The sequence below is a fragment of the Saimiri boliviensis genome, chromosome 4 (assembly GCF_048565385.1).
Source record: "Saimiri boliviensis isolate mSaiBol1 chromosome 4, mSaiBol1.pri, whole genome shotgun sequence".
Lineage (NCBI taxonomy): Eukaryota > Metazoa > Chordata > Mammalia > Primates > Cebidae > Saimiri > Saimiri boliviensis.
The window spans coordinates 40,106,610-40,128,051 of NC_133452.1; the positions used below are offsets into that span (position 1 = coordinate 40,106,610).

General features: G+C 39.5%; 1 protein-coding gene across 9 annotated transcripts in view; it reads left to right on the forward strand.

Annotated features, from left to right (window-relative positions):
- ARHGAP18 (Rho GTPase activating protein 18) overlaps positions 1–21,442 on the forward strand; it is a 230,945-nt gene that overhangs the window by 113,308 nt on the left and 96,195 nt on the right. For all 9 annotated transcript variants that reach the window (XM_074397482.1, XM_074397483.1, XM_074397481.1 and 6 more), the window contains exons 2-3: positions 15,116–15,318; positions 18,592–18,827. In XM_074397482.1, the coding sequence (XP_074253583.1) occupies positions 15,138–15,318; positions 18,592–18,827 (417 nt within the window). In that variant the 5' untranslated portion in view covers positions 15,116–15,137. The remainder of the gene's footprint in view (positions 1–15,115; positions 15,319–18,591; positions 18,828–21,442) is intronic.

The following is a 21,442-nucleotide window of genomic DNA, read 5'->3' on the forward strand; positions in this document are numbered from 1 at the left end:
ATAACTTTCTGGTCTCTAGAGGCTTTTTTTCTTTTTTTTTTTTTTTTGAGACGGAATTTTGTTCTAGTGCACAGGCTGGAGTGCAATGCTACCATCTCGGCTCACTGCAACCTCCGCCTCCCAGGTTCAGGCAATTCTCCTGCCTCACCCTCCTGAGTAGCTGGGATTACAGGATGCACCACCATGCCTGGCTAATTTTGTATTTTTAGTGGAGATGGGGTTTTACCATGTTGATCAGGCTGGTCTCGAACTCCTGACCTCAGGTGATCCACCTGCCTTGGCCTCCCAAAGTGCTGGGATTACAGGTGTGAGCCACTGCACCTACCCTGAATAATTAAAAAAAAAAAAAAAGACTTAGAACTTGTTCTGTTTTGTTGTTGTTGTTGTTGTTGTTGCTGTTGTTGTTGTCGTTTGACTCAGGTGCTTGAGGGCCAGTTGTTAAAGGCTCCTACCTCATGAATGACTTTTTTTGTATTCATTTAATTATTAAAAAAATAGTATTCAATAGCTCATTAATCTCTTCTGAAGTGATGGATTTCTGACACTGCAGTTCTTTCTTCCACCTCTCATTCCTGACAAGGAGGGTTATGGGTAGCTCAGACGTCCGCTGAGATTCAAGGTCCTGAGCCTTGCCCGGTGCAGAACTAAGGGAGGGCTCAGGAAAGTGATGCAGCCGACAGCATTTTGTGGAGAAGCAGAAAGTAGTCAACTTTATAGGAATTGGGCAGAGAGAGGAGGATCCAGCTGTGTAGCGATGGGGAAAGCAGAGGAGAACCAGAGGGATGGAAATGGAAGACGAGAGGTGGACGTCCTTAAATGGGACAATCATACAGAATCAGCTTTCTATAGACTGCCAAGGCAGCCTTGGATACAGCTAATGGGGCAGCTCTTGGGGCCAGGAACTACCTATGCACTTCTTTAGCTGTGTCAGATCCCCACAGGGAATGACATGTTGGAGCCTGACACCATATTGCTTTTGGTTAAGTGGGAATTTTACTACCCCATGTGAAAAACAGGTACGCAGTAGGCTAGTGTAAGCCTGGTAATGAGCCTGAGACTAAGGATTGGGAGGTGGAGATGTTTCTTGAGGACGAGGACAGAAATTAAGCTAGGATAAGTTCATAAACTTCCAGCTGGTGGGGTTTAATCCGCCCAGAATTTGCTGTGTCTGTGGGTGGCATTTGCTGGAGCTCAGTATGCCCATATTGTGCTAGATGTGGCATTGCCCAAGAATAGCGTTAACTATGTTTCCTTGTTAAAAGTGTTTTTCTCTACCATCTACCTCTCCTCCCTTCACCTTTTCAGGTTCCCACAATCCCTTCCTGTAAAACGTTTGTCCATCCCTCATATTCATGTTGGGCCTCACTGTGCTATGAGCCCTGTTCCTATACTCTGAACAAAGCTCAGTGGCTTCTACTGAAAATGCTTATTTTTGTGAGGGCGTGTGTGTGTGTGTGTGGGGGGGGGGTGTCCCCGTCCAGACAGGATCTCACTCTGTCACCTAGGCTGAAGTACAGTGATATCATAGCTCACTGGAGCCTTGAACTTCTGGGCTCAAGGGATCCTCCCACCTCAGGCTCCTGAGGAGCTTGGACTACAGTCACATGCCACTGTGCCTGGCTAATTGTTTTGTTTTCTGTAGAGACAGGGTCTCACTATGTTGCCCAGGCTGATGAGTGGGATTTTTTTTTCTTCAAGTTAACTTTCTTCATGTTAAAGTTAAATTTCCTGCCCAACACACAAGTAGCATTTTGCATGTGAAATTGTCTTTAGTTCTTGTTTTATATTTCATGTATCTTTTAGGCTGCTTGTATTCACGTCTGTCTTGGGCTCGGTCTTTCAAACATGCAAAGGTAAAAGTAGCATTAGAGGCCGGGTGTGGTGGTTCACGCCTGTAATCCAAGCACTTTGGAGGCCAAGGCGGGCGGATCACCTGAGGTCGGGAGTTCTAGACCAGCCTGACCAACATGGTGAAACCCCATATTTAAAAAAAAAAAAAAAAAAAAAAAGTTGCTTTAGATAATCTCACTAAGGAAGATTGTTTTGTAGTATTCACATATTCTACTTTGTTACTGACTGCTAAGGACATTTAATAGAAAATATAAATGAATTGTTTCTAAGCTTGGCTAAATTATCTGATTGGCTAGAAGTGGCCTCCATCCTCTCTGTCCCCCCAGTAGAGTTGACTTTTAGCGCCTGGCCTTCCATACTTATCAGTGGGGCATTGCAATGTTTGAAGTTCATTTGAGCTACCCATAAAATTATACGTATAGCATAAGGGAAGCAGTTTTCTTTTTTCCTGTCTAGGTATTTACCACAGAAGTGCTGTGGCTTTTAATTGTTATATTACTATTCTACTATTACCAGCATTACTTAATGAATATCTTCTCCATTTATATTTTCTAACATAAACACAAATAGCCTTTCACTTTTAACCTTTTTGTCCAGTGTTTGTCTATGTTTTTGCTTTTGCTGGCTGGTAGAAGGTTGGTTTCATCCTCCCCTCCTCCCCCTGAGATATGAGATGATTTCTCTACCTTATTGCAATAGATAATCACAAAGAACCAGGAAGAGTTTAATAATAACACCCATGTCTCTTCCATAATATGCTGTGTATGTCGCTTTCGTTACTCTCAAAATGTTTTCTTTTTAAATTCACCATTGCCTTGTGTTGATGTTTTTGTTAGCACAAGAAAGTTGATGCTAATATGTATATAAAAGTCCCACTGAAGGACAATATACAAGCCATAAGGAAATAAGGAAAACCATGAGTATATTCAGTACTATTCTAACATTAAATTTCAAAATATTAGTGTTTATAATTTTGTGTTATGTCAACAAGTATTTTGTTAGTGCTTATACCATAACAGGCATTGTGAATCAACTGTTTATGAACTGGAGGGATATCAGAATATTATAATTTATAAATCTGTAGTCAGTCAGCAGCAGAATGAAATTCCTGGCTGATATTTAAATACTTCTCTTGAACCCTAGATCTTGAAGTATATTAAGTCTTATATGTGAGGGAATTTGCACCTTGGTGTAAATTTATCTGTGTTAATGCATGTTGAAGGTGTATTGGCAAACTGTAGTGATGCGATTCTCACCTAATAGAAATTACGATGGGGGAATTTTGAGTAACAGTTCAAGAACATAAGGGGAAGTGGAAAAACCTTTGATCTTCATGAGTGAATCTTTCTTCATTTCATCCTGAAAATGTCTTGATAACTTGATAGATTTCTCAGAAAAGAAACAGGAGCACAGCTTGGAAACTAAGAAGGCAAAAAAATTTGATTTGCCAAGAACAATAAAAATAAATGGATAAAGGTTGACAAAAGATTTAGGTGCTGATCACTACCTTTAAAGCTATATGACTGCTGTGAAACAAGAACTGGGTATGAGTTGTTCTGAGGAGGCTGGGCTCCATCTCAGGAAAGAACAACTTTAATAATGGACTGCAAATGGGCTTCAGACAAACCCGGGAGATCTTGAGAAACAGACCAGGGGAGGAGCAGGGTTGCCAGCAAGGGTGTTTCAGTCCGTTTGTACTGCTGTAACAAAATACCATAAACTAGGTGGCTCATAAACAATGGAAATGTATTTCTCACAGTTTCAGAAACTGGGAAGCTCAAGATCAAAGTGCTGGTAGATTGGGTGTCTGGAAGGGCTGGCTTTCTCATGGATGGCACCTTCTCACCACGTCCTCATACTGTGGAACAGGCGAGTCTGCCGTCTGGGGTCTACTTTGTAAGAGCACGAATACCCTCCCTAAGGTCTTCATTGTCTAATAGCATCTCCTTGAGAGTTAGGATTTCAACATGGGAATCTGGCCAGAAGTTAGTAGCATTTAGGCCATAGCAAGGGGTTATAGATGTTACCTTAAAGTATTGGTCTACATCCCAGGAACTGATTGAGCAGGGGATGAATTGAGAAAGAGTGGGTAACAGTGGCAGAAACTGCCAGAGGGGAGGTACAATTCTTACTGAAGAAGGAATGGTGAGCCACAGCAGGGCCTGAAGCGTGTTAAGGACAGTCCTGAGATAAAGACCGTGACCTGAAGGCCCATGTTGGAAAGAGTTGTCTCGGCCACTAGTTGAGTGAGGAACTGGAAAATTCCACCCATGACTGATGCTGGTGTCATTTGTCATCTACCTCACACTAACGTTTGAAGAACTTGGTTAAAGCAACATCTTTGATAAGACACCCAACCATAGAGTAAGGCATTCAGTGAATATTTGTTTTCTGTTTTTTTTTTTTTTTTTTTTTTTTTGAGATGAAGTCTCACTCTGTCACCCAGGCTAGAGTCCAGTGGCACAATCTTTGGCTCACTGCAACCTCTGCTTTCATGGTTCAAATGATTCTTCTGTCTCAGCCTCCTGTGTAGGTGGGACTACGGGCATGCGCCACCACGCTCAGCTATTTTTTGTTGTTGTTGTTATATTTCTAGTAGAGATGGTGTTTCAGCATATTGGCCAGGCTGGTCTGAAACTCCTGACCACGTGATCTGTCTGCCTCAGCCTCCCAAAGTGCTGTGATTACAGGTGTGAGCCACCACACCCAGCCTATAATTATTTGTTTTAAAGATTAAGATGAATAATGGAACTATGGAATGTGTGCTTAAAAACCTCTAAGCTGAAACTTGTTTATAAGTGAGTATTAGTTACAGTCTCATATGCAGCCAGCCCTCGCTTTTGTATGTTTCTGTTTCCTTTAGGAAACCTACTTTTAGTCTAAGCCTCTAAAAGTAGCTTCACAGAGACATAGAACATTTACTTTATTAATTTTAGAGTTTCCTGAAGACTGATTTCTTTGCTGTCTACTTTTCATCTCTCTCTCTCTTATTTCTTTGTAGTTTTGTGCAATTAAATAAAAAATGTCTTAGAAATTAAGTTATTTCAGAGGCAGTAGTACTTTAATAATTGAACAGTTCACCAACATCTGCTATGGCAATTTGCTTGAACCCAGGGATACTAAGAGGAAAAAAAAAGAGACATGGATTCTTGCCCCCAGGAACACATAATTTAATGGAGAGGACACACGCATGAGCAGAGCATCAAGGTACAAAATGTGGTAAAGGCTGTAGGGAGGCTGCAGAAGTGAGGTTATTCCAACCCCCACAGAGAAAGGTACTGAGATATGAAATTGAGTGATGACAGCTGGAAAACAGATCAAACTGGAGAACCCATGTTCTGAATGCAAAGTAGCTACTGGTGTTTAATTTCCAGGTGGCTCTACAGCTGGCCAGAAGAATAAAAAGATAAAGCGTCCTGGAGAAAGAATGGCATGTCCAGGGTATCAGGTGGATGCAAGTCATGGCGACAGCTAATTGAATGGAGTGGATAGCTTTGAACCGCTGCTCCAAGATCCTGAGATTTTTTATGTCAAAGTCCCACTCCAGATACCTTCATCCTCATCTTGGAAGATAATTTTGACTTTCCGATCCCAGGTTCCCATTTGGCTACTTGTCGAGTTGTGCCTCCAATTGAGGTGGAAAAACTGCTTCCTGAGAGATTTGGCAAGCTCAGGAACAAAGAGGATCTCACTTCTACCCAGAACCAGAGCTCTAAAACCAGAAACTGACCTCTGGCCAGTGATAGCAGCCTACCATTTTCCCTTATATGTTCCCTGTGTCTGTAACTAAATAGGAAGTGAATTTTTGAAACCTGCCTTGGCTGCCTCCTGCCTTTCCCATATGTTTTTCTTTCTATGCCTTCCCTCCCTTCTTTCTACCAGACCTGGCAGTAGCTGCTACGTCCCTATTCTTTTAGTGATGTCAAGAAGTATAGTGAAAGCAGCAATGATAAATAGCAAAACAAATGAAAAACCCAGAGCCTGTGAATTGGTTGTATCATATATTTCTCTAAAAGTGATAAAGCCAAGTTTTCAAAGCTAGCTCTTAATGGCGTCATTAATAGGCTTCTCTTCTCAGTTTTGCTTAGGTAATGTGGTATAAACAGAGGATAATTAGGTCATTTGCTTATTGTTCTCCTGAGTTTGTTTTGTTTTTTTCTACCCACTGTCAAAAGTGAGTAGCAAAAAGCAAAGCAGAAAGTGAGTGGAGACTGAAAAACTGTAAAGCACTACAAGATGTTAAGCTACTTTTTTTGTTTGTTTGTTTTTGAGACTCACTATGTCGAGAGGCTGGAGTGCAGTGGTGTGATCTTGGCTCATTGCAACCTCTGCCTCCTGCATTCAAGCGATTCTCTTGCCTCAGCCACTCAAGTGTCTGAGACCACAGACATGTGCCATCATGCCTAGCTAATTTTTGTATTTTTAGTAGAGATGGGGTTTCACCGTGTTGGCCAGGATGTTCTCGATCTTCTGACCTTGTGATCTGCCCAACTCTGGCTCCCAAAGTGCTGAGATTATAGGCGTGAGCCACCATGCCTGGCTGTGACTTTTATTTTTAAAGACAAAGCTGAAGGAAATAAGTAAATTTTATTTTTTTTCCTAAAGTGAAAAGGGTAATATATGCAAAGATGAATAGAAGTAAGTTTATGTGAAATTCAGTACATCATGAAGACTATAGCAATTGAGTCAGATAGAAGAGATTAGATTCGGCCAGGCGAGGTGGCTCATGCCTGTAATCCCAGCACTTTGGGAGGCCGAGGTGGGCAGATCACAAGATCAAGAGATCAAGACCATCCTGGCCAACATGGTGACATCCCATCTCTATAACAATGCAAAAATTAACCGGGCTTGTTGGTGTGTACCTTTAATCCTGGTTACTCCGGAGGCTGAGGCAGGAGAATTGCTTGAACCCAGGAGGCAGAGGTTGCAGTGAGCCAAGATCACACCACTGCACTCCAGCCTGGGCAACAGAGTGAGACTCTGTCTCAAAAAAAAAAAAAAAAAGAAAGAAAAAGTTAGAGATTAGACTCCTTTCTTTGGGTTCAGATGATTGCATGGGTGTGTGTGGGGGGGTGGGTGATGTGGTATTGCTTTCTTTTTTTTTTTTTTTTGAGACGGAGTTTCTCTCTTGTTACCCAGGCTGGAGTGCAATGGCACGATCTCGGCTCACCGTGACCTCTGCCTCCTGGGTTCAGTCAATTCTCCTGCCTCAGCCTCCTGAGTAGCTGGGATTACAGGCATGCACTACCATGCCCAGCTAATTTTTTGTATTTTTATTAGAGACGGAGTTTCACCATGTTGGACAGGGTGGTCTCGATCTCTTGACCTTGTGATCCACCCGCCTCGGCCTCCCAAAGTGCTGGGATTACAGGCGTGAGCCACCGTGCCCAGCGGTATTGCTTTCTAATTAGTTTCTTACTGCCTTTAGGCATTATCAGTGTTCTTTCTTCCTAGATGTCATAGCCACTTCTAATAATTACTACTTTCAGGTAAACAGCAGTAGGTATTCTCCTCGAAGGGGAAAAAAATGACATGGGTCATTCATAGGCTGTAGCTTTGTAGTTATTCAAATTCAGCATATTCTGATGGACAGGGCCATTACACAATATTAATAGCTTTACCATCTCACCGTGGTAGTGATTACAGTACTTCTTTAAGATCACTGCTGAAATGAAAGAGAAGTCTACACATGAGAAACACGGTTTTTTCTCCGCGTAGAGATTCTGTAGATAAAGAAACAGTATTAAATTAAAAAATTTTTAAATATACAAAATGAAGTTTTTTTAAAAAGCAGAGTATATTTGAAGTTATGCCCAGCATAACACAAACCTTTTTTTAAAAAAAGTAGAGATGGGGGTCTTATTTTGTTGCCCAGGCTGGTCTCAAAATTCTGGGCTCAACCACTCTTCCCACCTCAGCCTCCCAAAGTGGTGGGATTACAGGTGTGAGCCACTGTGCCTGGCCACAAACCACATTTTAGAAAGTGCATTGACAGGCACAGTGGCTTATACCTGTAATCCCGGAACTTTGGGAGGCTGAGGCAGGAGGATTGCCTGAGGCCAGGAGTTCCAGACCAGCCTCGGCAATGTAATGAGATTTTGTGCCTGGGCAATGTAACGAGACTCTGTCTCTATAAAAAATTAGCCAGGTGAAGTGGTCTGTGTGTTTAGTCCCACCTATTCAGAGGGGCTGAGTTAGGAGGATCACTTGAGCCCAGAAGCTTGAGCACTGCACTTTGGCCTAAATGACACAGTGGGACCCCATCTCAGAAATAACAAAATGGAAAAAGGCCGGGCGCCGTGGCTCACGCCTGTAATCCTAGCACTTTGGGAGTCTGAGGTGGGTGGATCACCTGAGGTCAGGAGTTCAAGACCAGCCTGGCCATCATGGTGAAACCCCATCTTAAAAAAAAAAAAAAAAAAAAAAAAAAAAAAAAAAAAAAAAAAAAATTGAAAAAAACCCCAAAACCAGGAAGTGCATTAGAAAAGATTTCCCATGCCTTTTAAAGAGATATGGTTTGATTTTAAAATGTATTTTTTTCTTGATAAGTGTAATGGTCATTTGGAAGTGCAAATTATAGACTATGTCAACCAAATTACTTTTGCCTTGTCTGTATGCAATGCAAACTCAGAAAGATTGATGTGTCTGAGGAAGGAGAAGTAAATCCTACCCTTTTAGTCTGTTTGACATATTAAAGTGACCACTGAAGAAGGAATGAGGACATTAATCCATTCTATCACCCCTTTGCTGGGTAAGATTGAGGGAGATTTAACCTTGAGGCCTCATTACCTCATCTAAAAATTGATGGGATAGGTTTAAATCTTTGAGGTGTAATAGCATTCTAATGTTTAAACTTCAATACATATGGCTTTTTCTAAATATTCTTAGTCATTATGGTTGATGATAAGTCACGATCTGAGTAAGAACCATCAGTCTTTTTTTTTTTTTTTTTAGACATTAAAACAGAAGAAAGCCAAAACAAAAATAAACTTTATTCTTCTGTCTTATACTGTGTATCCCAACGCAGGCACTACTTGCAAGTGAAATAGGGAACGTGAAATAAAGTATATCCTTTTTAGAAAGGATCTTGTAAGAAAACAAAACAAAACAGGTGCTAGAATCAGAGGACTTCAAGAAAGCCGACTTTAGGCCGCAAAAATGCTTCTAGAAGGGTCAGAATCAGGAGACAGACAGGATATAAAGTTTCACAGTAGGACTTTTAACAGGGTATGGAACACAAGGTAGAAATTGGACCAGAATAGTTAAATATATGAGCTCAGAAGAAACATCTTAGTTACAAATAAATCTGCCTTGAGGGTTTGTTATTGTTGTTGTTTTTGAGATGGAGTCTCCCTCTGTCACACAGGCTGGAATGCAGTGGTGTGATCTCAGCTCACTGTAACCTTCTCCTTCAGGGTTCAAGTGATTCTCCTGCCTCACCATCCCAAGGCAGGAGTCTACAGGCGCATGCCACCACACCTGGATAATTATTTATTTTTAGTAGAGTTGGGATTTTGCCACATTGGCCAGGCTGGTCTCGAACTCCTGACCTCAGGTGATCTGCCCACCTCGGCCTCCCAAATTGCTGGGATTACAGGCGTGAGCCACCGTGCTTGGCCGAGGGGGTTTTAGGTAGAGGATAGGGATGACAAAGGCACATTAAGGGAAATACACATTTTCAAATATTCTAGCCAAAAGGGAAGCCCAGAGAGAACTTCTGCCCTTTACTCATAATGGACACCAGTAAATGATTAACAATATTGGAAAGGGAGCGGTTTTTTTTTTAATGACGTTTTTATTCTTTGCCATTATAGTATAAATTAAATATGGATGTATTGGAAAAAATCCCAGTTTTTGTGAAAGGATACAGAACTAAACAAAAATAAAGAAATAGGTTGAGTCACTAGGAAAGCATGTCTGTTTCTTTCAGAGGGCTTTTTGGAGTATTGCCCACAGAGCTGAAATGTGCATTTTCAGACCCATTAGGTGTTATTTTTGAGAATTCTTAAAGCGGTGGTTTTCAAAGTGTGGTCTGGGAACACCTGAGGCTCTCCAGACCCTTTCCCGGGTCTAGGAGATTAAAACTGTTTTCATAATGACGCTAAGATGTTGTTTGCCTCTTTCACTCTCATTCTCTCATGAGAATACAGTGGAGTTTCCCAGAGATGACATGAACTGTAATATTGTAAAAGATTGAATGCAGAGCAGATATAAGAATCCAGATGTCTTCTATTAAGCTTGACATTAAAGGCAGTTTCAAAAATATAAAACAGTGCTACTCATCTCACCATTTTTATTTGAAAAAATGGCTTTTTTAATGTTATATATGTGAATATGTTTGTTCTTAAATGAATAGTATTTAAATTTTTTTTTGTTTCAGCATTTAACACTATAAATACCAATAGGCATCACCTACATAAGCAAAAACTCGTTGCGGGTCTTAGAACAATTTTAAGTGTGTAAAGGAGTCCTGGGGCCAAAAACCTTGAGAATATCCTAGAGGATATATGATTCCTCTGGACCCTATTAAACAGTGGTATCGGGGGGTGGAAGGCGCTTCTATGCAGTTAGCGCAGTACAAGTATACCTAGGACCTTTTTCATGGTTACCTATGAGGCTCTTCACTAAGAATTTTCACAGCAAACCAAACAAGCACGGCTATTGTTATTCTTCCCATTTTTTAGATAGGAAAAGTGAGGAGTAAAGAAAGTCAGTGATTTACCAAAGATTGCAGTTAAGTAGAGCTGGAATCATTTGGCACTTAGACTCCCAGTTCCATCTGTTTCCATTTCATTTTGCTGACTGAGCTGACTGCATGGATAGCAGAAGGAATCATCAAGCTTCCAGCTTACCTCAGTATAATCAATGATAACCCCCACCTCTTTGTGAAGAAAAAATGTCAGACCAGTTTAATACTTGCTATGAGAAAATAAATAAGAGGCATTATCACTCATACCCTGAACGATATCAATGCCTTTGAAATTCACTGACCAGGTAGAAAATGTATCACCAGAAAATGGGATAACATATAACTGGGGAAAACAAAACAAAGCCCTGATTTTTATAAACAGAGCATGGATGAGATGCTGGCAAGATGGAAAACACAGAGCATGGATGAGATGCTGGCAAGATGGAAAAGAAGATTCTGGAAAGGCCCGTCAGGGTCTGTAAAGTGAATATTTGCTTGTGATGTGAGTGTCTGTGGAAAAAAAAGGAAAAACGATGATACTCCGGTGTATTGGACACAGCATGACTCGTGCAGCAAGCTAGGAAGTGATTCTTTATAGAGCAACGCCGGCAGCTTCCTTTAGAGCATAGTGTCTAGTTCTGTCATCACAGTGGTAAAAGGTGAGAAATGTGGGAGCTTCTGAAGCATATCCGTGGCATGATTAGCACACAGCATTCTGGAGGGAGAGTGAGGAGGAAGGAACTTGGAATAATTGCTTGCCAGAAAGTCAGGTAGGGGTTACTGGTAGTTGCCTGTGGTATAAGCTGTATGTTTCTTTGATGTCAACACCATGTGTCAGCCTGGGTCTTTTGGAAATATAAAATATTTCTGCTCCCTAGCTCTCTACTTCATTACATCTAGCAGATGTTGCTTTATGTTTTTGAACCCAATTTGCAGAATGAGCATGGTATCATATAACATACTCCTAAAAACAGAAAAGAGGAAACCAGTGAACTGGCCGCTTAGCAGAACAGTTTTAAGGTGGTCCAGACTTTTAGCCATTTGCTCTCTGAAGTACAAAAGTAGAAAATATTCTATGAAGAAAAAAAGTCACACAACACGTTCATTGATGTATCCTGAAAGAATGTTCACTTACAATTTTAGACAAATTAAAAAATACATGGCAGGTTAACCAAGGAGGGTAGTCTATTATTGCATGGCTGCCTCTTGGCCACTCCTCATCCCCTCATATTTAAAAATGATAATGTGTTCTTGCAGTATTTACCAGTGATCAAAAGAAAAAAAATACAGAAGAAAAAGAAAATTCCTCCTTTCCATGACTCAGTATTTTTAGGTTGTCACAAACCTATTCAGCTTCCGAATCTTATTAAAGTCAAAATATTGAGTCAATTCATCAGCACTAAGCTTTTCGATTTTCGCTTTATGTGTGTTTAGAAAGCAAGGCTTGATATAGATGGTGTATTTATGTAACAATGGTGTTACTCAATGACCTAGCATTTTTCTGCACATGCTATCTTAATGGAAATTTACTGGAAAATTCTTGCCAGAATAAACACATTCCTTCAGGACTGAAAGACTTAATGTACTTCTAGTTCAACTGTACCTTTTTCCCATGAGCAGATAAACCAAATTACTTGGCATTAGTCATTATACGTCACACAGTTTACAGTACTTATTGTGGTCTCACAGGGGTAAGGTGGTCCGTTTTACACTATGAGAGAGAAAACAAAAGGATAAGGTGTTGGTATATTTTACATGCAATATGAAAAATGAATCTGGCAGGCATCTGTAAATTAACTTTAGCTATTGTGGTTAAGTTGAATTAAGGAATATGAACCATATAGATACATTGAGTTGCTGAACCGGAAGTTTAAAAATAAATATTATTTAAGAGAGGGATGACTTTCTCATTTACTCGTTAATTAAATAATCAGGAATGAAAACTCTACAAGAAAAATACTGGCTATTTAGTGACCATAGGCGCCGGATATGGGGACCCAGGTGGAATACAGAGATGTAAACAGGATGACTGAGGCCACGGAGGGAGGAAGTACCCCTTAAATTAAGGGATGAAGGAGGCAAACAATGAACAATGGAGATCTAAGGAAAGAGATTCACAAACATGTCTAGACTTTACGCTTGTTGGCCCCTGTCCTAATTCCCACCCATCACCACCCCAAGGTTGCTACTGGGGAGAGATTATAGTGATTGTTTATTCATGCATGCAATCAGCATTAATAAAGGCAGGAATCAAGGCAGGAAGAATCATCCTTAAAGGAATAAAACTGGCTTATTAGCAGATTAAAGCTAAGTGCTCAGTTACACAGCATTTATTTGCAGCAATAGGCAGGCAATTAAGTTCCTTGACTTTTCCTAACAAACCAGTTAGAATTAAGCTGTTGGATAGATTTGCCTAGAGTTTAGTGACCCTCTCCCTTACGTGCTATTAAAATCCTACTATTATTATTATTTTTGAGACAGAGTCTTGCTCTGTCGCCCAGGCTGGTGTGCAGTGGCATGATCTCGGCTCACTGCAACCTCCACCTCCTGGGTTCGAGTGATTCTTCTGCCTTAGCATCCCAAGTAGCTGGGATTACAGGCACCCACCACCACACCCAGCTAATTTTTTGTATTTTTAGTAAAGACGAGGTTTCACTATGTTGGCCAGGCTTGTCTTGAACTCCTGACTTCATGATCTACCAGCCTTGGCCTCCTAAAGTGCTGGGATTAGGGCCGTGAGCCATCGCACCTAAAATCTTACTTTAAACAGTTTTGAGAAAGGCTAGTTTAAATGTGAATGGTCACATGCTATTAAAGAATTTTGTTGTAATTTAAAAATTATTTTCAGTATGTACAGTAAGTACAACCAACCTGGCAAACAAAGAATTGGAAAAAAATTGGAAGTCCTTCTTGGGAGAAGCAATCTGGAAATTAGAATAGCAAAACAGTTGTTCAACTATTGTTCTCACTCAAATTGTATTCTTTTAAAAAAAATTATTGTTGTATTAGTCCATTCTCACGCTGCTAATAAAGACATACCCAAGCCTGGGTAATTTATAAAGCAAAGAGGTTTAATTGACTCACAGTTCAGCATGGCTGGGGAAGCCTCAGGAAACTTATAATCCTGACGGAAAGGGAAGCAAAAATACGTCCTTCTTCACATGTTGGCAACAAGGAGAAATAATGAGCGTAAAGGGGAAAAGCCCTTTATGAAATCATCAGATCCCCTAACAACTCACTATCATGAGAATAGCATGAAGGTAAATGCCCCATGATTTAATTACCCACCAATGTGTCCCTCCCAGGACACATGGGCTTATGTGTACTACAGTTCAAGATGAGATTTGGTGGGGACATAGCCAAACAGTATCAATTGTATATGAAGGAAAGGCATCAAAGCTGAAAAATTTCTTCTTTTAATTAATCGGTTGTGGTTTTCTCTATAAATAATAATAAAACAAAAATTTAATATTGGTTTTTTAGGTTTTTATTATAAGTTCCTTTAATTCAATTTTGGAAGTAGGTGAGATGTGAATTATAACAAAAAATACAGTTTACATGAAGTTACACAAATACTCTCATTTATTCAATTTATTCTTCATAAATAATATCTGAGAGAGAAATGTTTGAAGTAATTCTAAGCTATTCAGAATTGCTAATAAATGAGTTTTTACCACATTATGGAATTTTTAATACAGATAAATCATGGGCCCATTTATAAATAAAGATTAGAAATTGCTTTCTATGGTACAGTATAACAGCAAACTCAAATCATCCTATTTTGGTCTCAAAAATATAATGGAAATTCAAATACTACTTCATTGGTTGAAGATATTTGCTATATAACAGTTGACTAAGTTTGTGTTTATCATGTATGAATATAAATGATAAACACAAAAATTATATAAAGTTCATTCCCAATTAATAGTCTGTAATCAAGATTTAACATATTGTTTTGTAAAAGCGAAGTTTCAGGTTTAAGTGAGCCTTATGGCTGGGTGTGTTGGCTCATGCCGTTAATCTCAGTGCTTTGGGAGGTTGAGGTGGGAGGATCACTTAAGGCCAGGAGTTTCAGACCAACCTGGGCAACATGGAGGGACTACATCTCTGGAAAAAAAAAAAAAAGTTGACTGGGCAAGATAGTATACACCTGTAGTAGAGGCTACTCAGGAGACTGAGGTGGGAGGATCACTTGAGCCCAGCAGTTTGGGATTAGAATGAGCTATGGTCACACTGGTACACTACATCCTTGGGAGCAGAGTAAAACCTTGTCTCTAAAAATATATGAATGTCTTTGAAAAGTAAGTCTTCATTTAATATAAATGGAAAAAGATGTACCGTGTTGCTATTTGTACTTCACCACCCTTTTCTGTGGAGCCTGAAACTGTTTATTTTACAAGCATATTGTAATCAGTAGCACTCCAGAGTAAAGAGTTTCAAAATATATATCCCTTTGGTTTTATTAAGGAAAACTTAAGGAGTTAAAAAATTCTCCAGCTTTTTGCTGTGTTATTTTAGAAATTATACTACTTCCTTTTGTACTAAAATGAACCATGTGTTCTTTTGAATTTGCAGTGGCAAATATGGCCAATACACTATGAACCAGGAAAGTACCACCACCAAAGTTATGGAGAAGCCTCCATTTGATCGATCAAGTTCCCAGGATTCTTTGGATGAACTGTCTATGGAAGACTATTGGATAGAACTAGAAAACATCAAGAGATCTAGTGAAAACAGACAAGAAGCTCAAGAGGTGGTTGTCGTCAAAGAGCCTGATGGTAATAACTAACAAATAAAGCTTTTGTCGTTTGTATGTGTATTTATAGGAAATGAATGCATATAAAGGAAGAGAATAAGAAAAATTAAAGATAGGACCACCGAAAACAAATACTGCCTTTCAACTTGAAAATTACTTATTTGAGGCAGATTTATGGATGCAACTGCCAGATACAACGGGCATGAGTAAGTTAGACTAGTCATAGACATGGCTGTAATGTTGATGGCTAAGCTGACTGTATCATAGCTTTTAGAGTTAGACTTCATCTTTGAAACCATCTAACCTCCCTTTAAATTTCTTCTGTAATGTGGTAGCCACATTGTCATTTGGTCTCTAGTGAGTACAGATGGCGATAGAAAGAACACTACTTGGCAGTGATACTGTTTTTCCAGTGGTCAGTGAGCTTGAGTTCTTTTGGTCTTTATTTTATTGATTTACCATCTACAGTCCTCTAACTTTGACTCTCTTGCTGTAGTTATGCCTTTGGGAGAACAGAACAAGGCTCTTCTATTTTTACATGATAGCCTTTCATATATTTGAGGACACTTATTTTGTTCCTAGCCAGGACCTTTATGGAAAGAAAATTCACTTAAACCAATCCTTGTGGGTGGTTTTCAAAGACCTGTTGTGGGCCTGGCTATTTTGTCATTCAAAATATAGTTCTCCAGATTGGATGTGATGGCCCGGGTTTAGCCAACTAGTCTAAAAATATAGACTTGGACAGTAGATGGTGGCATTCTCATTTTTAGCTTCCATATTTACTTCTTTCTCATATTTGGTGCATAATTTCTGTAGAGTCACTTTCCCACCATATTTCCCATTCTCTGCTATGATACTTGATGTTCTGGGAGAAACATGTAAAACTTAAATTTTTTTTTTGTACTGTTTCTTTTAATTTCTGAAATTCAAGCAAGCAGTTACCAAGTTTTTCATGTCCATTTCTCTTGCCTGTTGTATTAGCTTTTTTTCTATGCCTCGTGCCATCTATAAATTTGTAAGTATGTTTGTATATGTTGATACATAAATGCCAGAATGTGAGGGCCCCAATCAGTGCCTTGTGATCCACTAATAGAGACTTCATTCTCAACACAATGACTTCTTAACTAAATGACTTGGGATCCAATTAAGTAGCAAAATCTATATAAATAAGATTTTTCTCCTTGGCTACAACATTGCTTGAAAAATCTACCAACACTAATTTGAAAAGAACTTGGAGATTTTTCTTAATTTGATTTCTTAGATCTAAAAGAACACTACAGTTAACTCATTCTTTAGCTTCTCATTTATTTTTCTCTCATTGTTTCCCAAATATGTTACCAGTAAAGTCAAGCTTATTTGTGGAAATTAATAGTTCATACATTTGAGGATACGTATCTTGTTCTTAGCCAGGACTTTCTAGAAAGAAAATTTACACAAACCAGTCCTTGTGGGTGGTTTCTTTTTTCTTTTTTCTTACCCTTTCTTTCTCCATGTTTCAAGATGGAAGTATCACACTCGTCTGCTGAATAAGGAGAAAATATGTTTGAGAAAGCAGCTTTTAAGCCTGATACCTAGAAGTATGTCATTATCTGTTTGATAATTCTCTGACGTTAAATTAGTTTCATTGATTTTTATGCACTATGTGATCATCAAGAAGACTGAGAATGTTTTTTACATGCCCACACCTTTTCTTAGACTTTAAATTGTTTAAGTTTTACCTCCACTTTTTAATGGAAAAAGTAACTCTACATAGTAATCTTGTTTATTTTCCTTATGTAACAATATCAACTTTTTACCTGCAGTTTGGTTTTATACACCAATACTGAGTTCTACCTTAACAGCATAAATAATAATGGTTGACTTACTTTTTTTTTTTTGAGACAGAGTCTTACTCTATTACCCAGGCTGGAATACCATGGTACAATCACCATTCACTGCAACCTCCACCTCCTGAGCTCAAGTGATTCTCTTGCTTAGCCTCCCTAGTAGCTGTGATTATAGACCTGCGGCACAACGCCCAGCTAATTTTTGTCTTTTTAGTAGAAATGGGATTTCACCATGTTGGCCAAGCTGGTCTCGAACTCCTGACCTCAAATGATCCACCCACCTTGGCCTCCCAGAGTGCTGGGATTAAAGGCTTGAGCTATCATGCCCAGCCTTGCTGACTTACTTTTTATGCTAGTAAACTGTTCTAGTTGTCTGGTGTACACAGTGCCTTGCACTGGCTTAGTTTCTTGAATCCAAAGTTATTAATACTTGATTTCTGCCCTCAACAAATTTATATAGTATAGAAAGATAGGCAAGACTAGGGGCTATACCATGTGATATAGTCTATCTTAGGGCTTCTCAAAGCTCCTCCCATGTAACATTCTCACCTGTAGTTATGGCATAGCTGGAAGAGGTGTGCTTTGGTATACAGATTAGAAAACAGAGTGAACTTGAGGCTAAGTGACTTGTCCAAAAAGACTTGGCTATCAAGTTGCAGAAATGGGGTACAGACTCAGGTCTTTTGTGCCCAATTCATTGCTCTTTTATTTTCCACTATAAACATGATGACTGGAAATACTCCATTCTAATTATCTCTGCTTTTTAAATAAAAGCTTTCGTTAGATCTTACACAATATTTACAGGCATATGAATATTTACTTTCTGCTTTCAGTGTTTTGAATTGATTGTTATTTAATTAGCTTCCTATATAAGCTTTTTATGCTGAATATATTGTGCTTTTAAAAAAATGTAAAATAACATAATCTGATGTGCTGACTTGGAAGATTAGAAAAATTAATTTGAAATTGATTAGTTCCCAATGTTCTGATGCTGTTAGCTTCTTTGCTGCACTCCCTGTCAGCTACAGTGAACAGAGAAAACAAAGCTTTCCATAAATTAGTGTTGGAGTCTGAGGTAGTAGTGAATTTAAGCCAAGAAACTGGGCTTAATGTACAGCCCCAGCATTGACTTCTTTCTGTAACTTGATGGAAGTAAGTTATCTTTTCATTCCTTGCTCATCTCTGGAAGGGGAACAGTATCATCCTCTGTGTTAATCTGCAGGGAAGTTATAGAGGTTAATTACATGTGAAGTCATTAAAAATTTTTAATTGAGTATATATGAAATTGATCTAAAATTTGATATCGTTGTGGCTGGAGTGTATGGCAGTTGTCCAAGTTTCAGATAATGATTCTTAGCACCGTGGTTTGGTCACAATAGAAGAGTTTTAGTAAGAATTTTAAAAAACTTAAAAAATGTAAAGGTTCTTATATTTTGTGATTTAAATACCACTTTTCTCTACTGTCTTAGAGGGAGAATTGGAAGAAGAGTGGCTTAAAGAGGCCGGTTTGTCCAATCTCTTCGGAGAGTCTGCTGGAGACCCACAGGAAAGCATGGTGTTTTTATCAACACTGACCCGGACCCAGGCAGCAGCAGTTCAGAAACGAGTAGAGATGGTCTCCCAGACCTTGAGGAAAAGAAACAAACAACACCAGATTCCTGACGTCAGAGACATATTTGCTCAACAGAGAGAATCAAAAGAAACAGTAGGTTTTCTTTTTTGATGTTAAGGCAAAGGAATAATTGCTTACAATCAATTGGATCAATCTGGTTTGATTCAAATTATTAAAAACATGTGAATACTTATTCTATGCCAGGCACCAAAGCTCTATGCTTGCAGGGAACAAGAGAGACTTGTTTCCTGCCTTTCTGGAAATTATACTCATGGGGCAGAAAACCAAGCTAGTTAAAATTCAGCTTGATAATCCATGCATTAGGGGAAGAGGGTGTCCTTGGAGCATTAGAAGTGACCCTAACTCCACTAGGGGTGACAGAGACAACGTGACTACCAATTGTTATTTAGAGAAAAGTAGGAGCAGGATATTCTTCCCTATCTATTAATGCTTGTAGGAATATTTGATTTTTCCCTAGACTCATTTGGGGATGGATGACGTAGAGTGTGAGGGAGCTAATTGCAGCTGAATTACACAGTAGGAACCTTGAGATACGAAGTAACTTCTCCTTTGTGGTGTTAAAGAAAGATCTTAGACAAATTTAATTTAATAGAGTTTAATTGAGCAAAGAATAATTTGCAAAGCAGGCAGCCCCCCAGCCCCCTGTCACAGCAGATTCAGAGACTCCAGTGCTACCGTGTGGTCGAAGAAGATTTATGGACAGGAAAAGGAAAGTGATCTACAGAAAATGGAAGTGAGGTACAGAAACAGCTGGATTGGTTACAGCTTTGTGTTACTTGAATATGGTTTGAATAGTTGGTCACCTTTGATTGCCCAAAATTTGGTGATTGACACAAGAGTAGATTACAGTCTATTCACACATCCAATTAGGTTAGAGTTCACTAAAGACAAAGAAATCCTTTAGGATGAACGTAAGATATGTAAGGAGGCAGCTTTAGGTTAAACTTTAAGGTGTCTAGCCTTAGCACAAGTGACAGCACACAAAAGGTGGAGTAAATATTTGTCTAGATGATTAACTTATTAATGAAAGCTGTGGGATCTGGTAGAGTACGGGACTGATGAATGAAGAGAGGTATCAGGGAAGGCATGATGAAAGTTTGAGAGGTTAGGTGGGGTGGCTCACAGCTGTTACCCCAGCAATTTGGGAGGCTGAGGCTGGAGAGTTTGAGATCAGCCTGGACAACATAGCGAAACCCAGTCTCTATAAAAAGCACAGGAATTAGCTGGGTGTGGTGGTGTGTGCCTGTAGACTCAGCTGTTTTGGGGGGGCTGAGGCCAGAGGATTGCTTGAGCCCAGAAGGTTGAGGCTGCAGTGAGCTGTGTTTGTGCCACTGCACTCCAGGCTAGGTGACAAAGCGAGACCCCATCTCAAACAGCAACAAACAGTACAAGAACTGTGTGGTTTACATCAGTGCTACTCAAATAAGCCAGATGGTGGATTACCTGTTATTCATCTGTAAGGGCATAAGGAGCTTGCACAGAATATAAATGATCCTTCTTTCTTTCATGGAAAAAGTCTTGCTGCCAGAAAGAAAGAAGAAAATCAGCTGATCTAGAGGATGCTCTTGAGGTCAAAGTTGATTTACATTCTGGCCTGAGTGGCTCTGGCCTAGAAGACCCAGTGAGGTGGTTGGACTGGGAATGAACATGGAATGGCACTCTTGAACAATGATTGTAATAATAATAATAATATGAGTTGCTGCCACCATTGGTGAACACTTACTGTGCTAACCACTTTATGCACTTTATCTCTTAATCCTTACAGCTGTCCTGTGAGTGAGGTATTAGCATTTCCATTTGATGACTGAGGCTCATCAATTTTATTTTTTATTTTTGGAGATGCAGTCTCTCTCTGTCACCCAGGCTGGAGTGCAGTGACACAATCTCAACTCATTGCAACCTCAGCCTCCCAAGTTCAAGCGATTCTCCTGCCTCACTCCGCCTTCCAAGTAGCTGGGACTACAGGCTCATGCCACCATGCCTGGCTAATTTTTTGTACTTTTAGTAGAATGGGGTCTTAGCATTTTGACCAGGCTGGTCTCGAACTCCTGACCTCAGGTGATCGGCCTGCCTCAGCCTCCCAAAGCGCTGGGATTACAGGTGTGAGCCACCGCACCTGGCCAGATTTTAAGTAACTTATTCAGTGTCCTGTAGATAGTAAACTCAAATTTGTTTGACTTTGAAGTACATGCTTTTAACCACTCTCTATCCTGGTATATTTGCATTTTGTACATGATTCTGAAATTAAGCATCCTAAATCTGAGATTCTATTTACACTATAAATAAAAGATAAGAAAAATTGTATGATTATTTATTTAGAAAGAGGACTAGAAGGGTTTGTATTTAAGGTATCTTCCTGTCATGAAGATACTTTTTTTGTCTTTTGTAGACATTTTATTCTTGCAAGAAATCCCTTCTAGCTACAGATTCCTACTCTATTTGCATGACCAATTTCAGATCAAGTCCAGTCCATTTTATAGGAGTTTTGGGGTCCTTAAATTGCTCCAGGCACTTGCTGAAGTTAAGCACTTGCTTACCAGCCCGTGGTTATTTGGGATAGCCACACTCGTGTTAAAGGACTGGACTAGGTTTCCAGCTGAAGAAAAATGATTGGTAAGGAAATTTAGTATTATGACATTTTCCTCCCAATTAGAGAACCCTCACTAAGGGAGTTAAGAGGAAGTGAA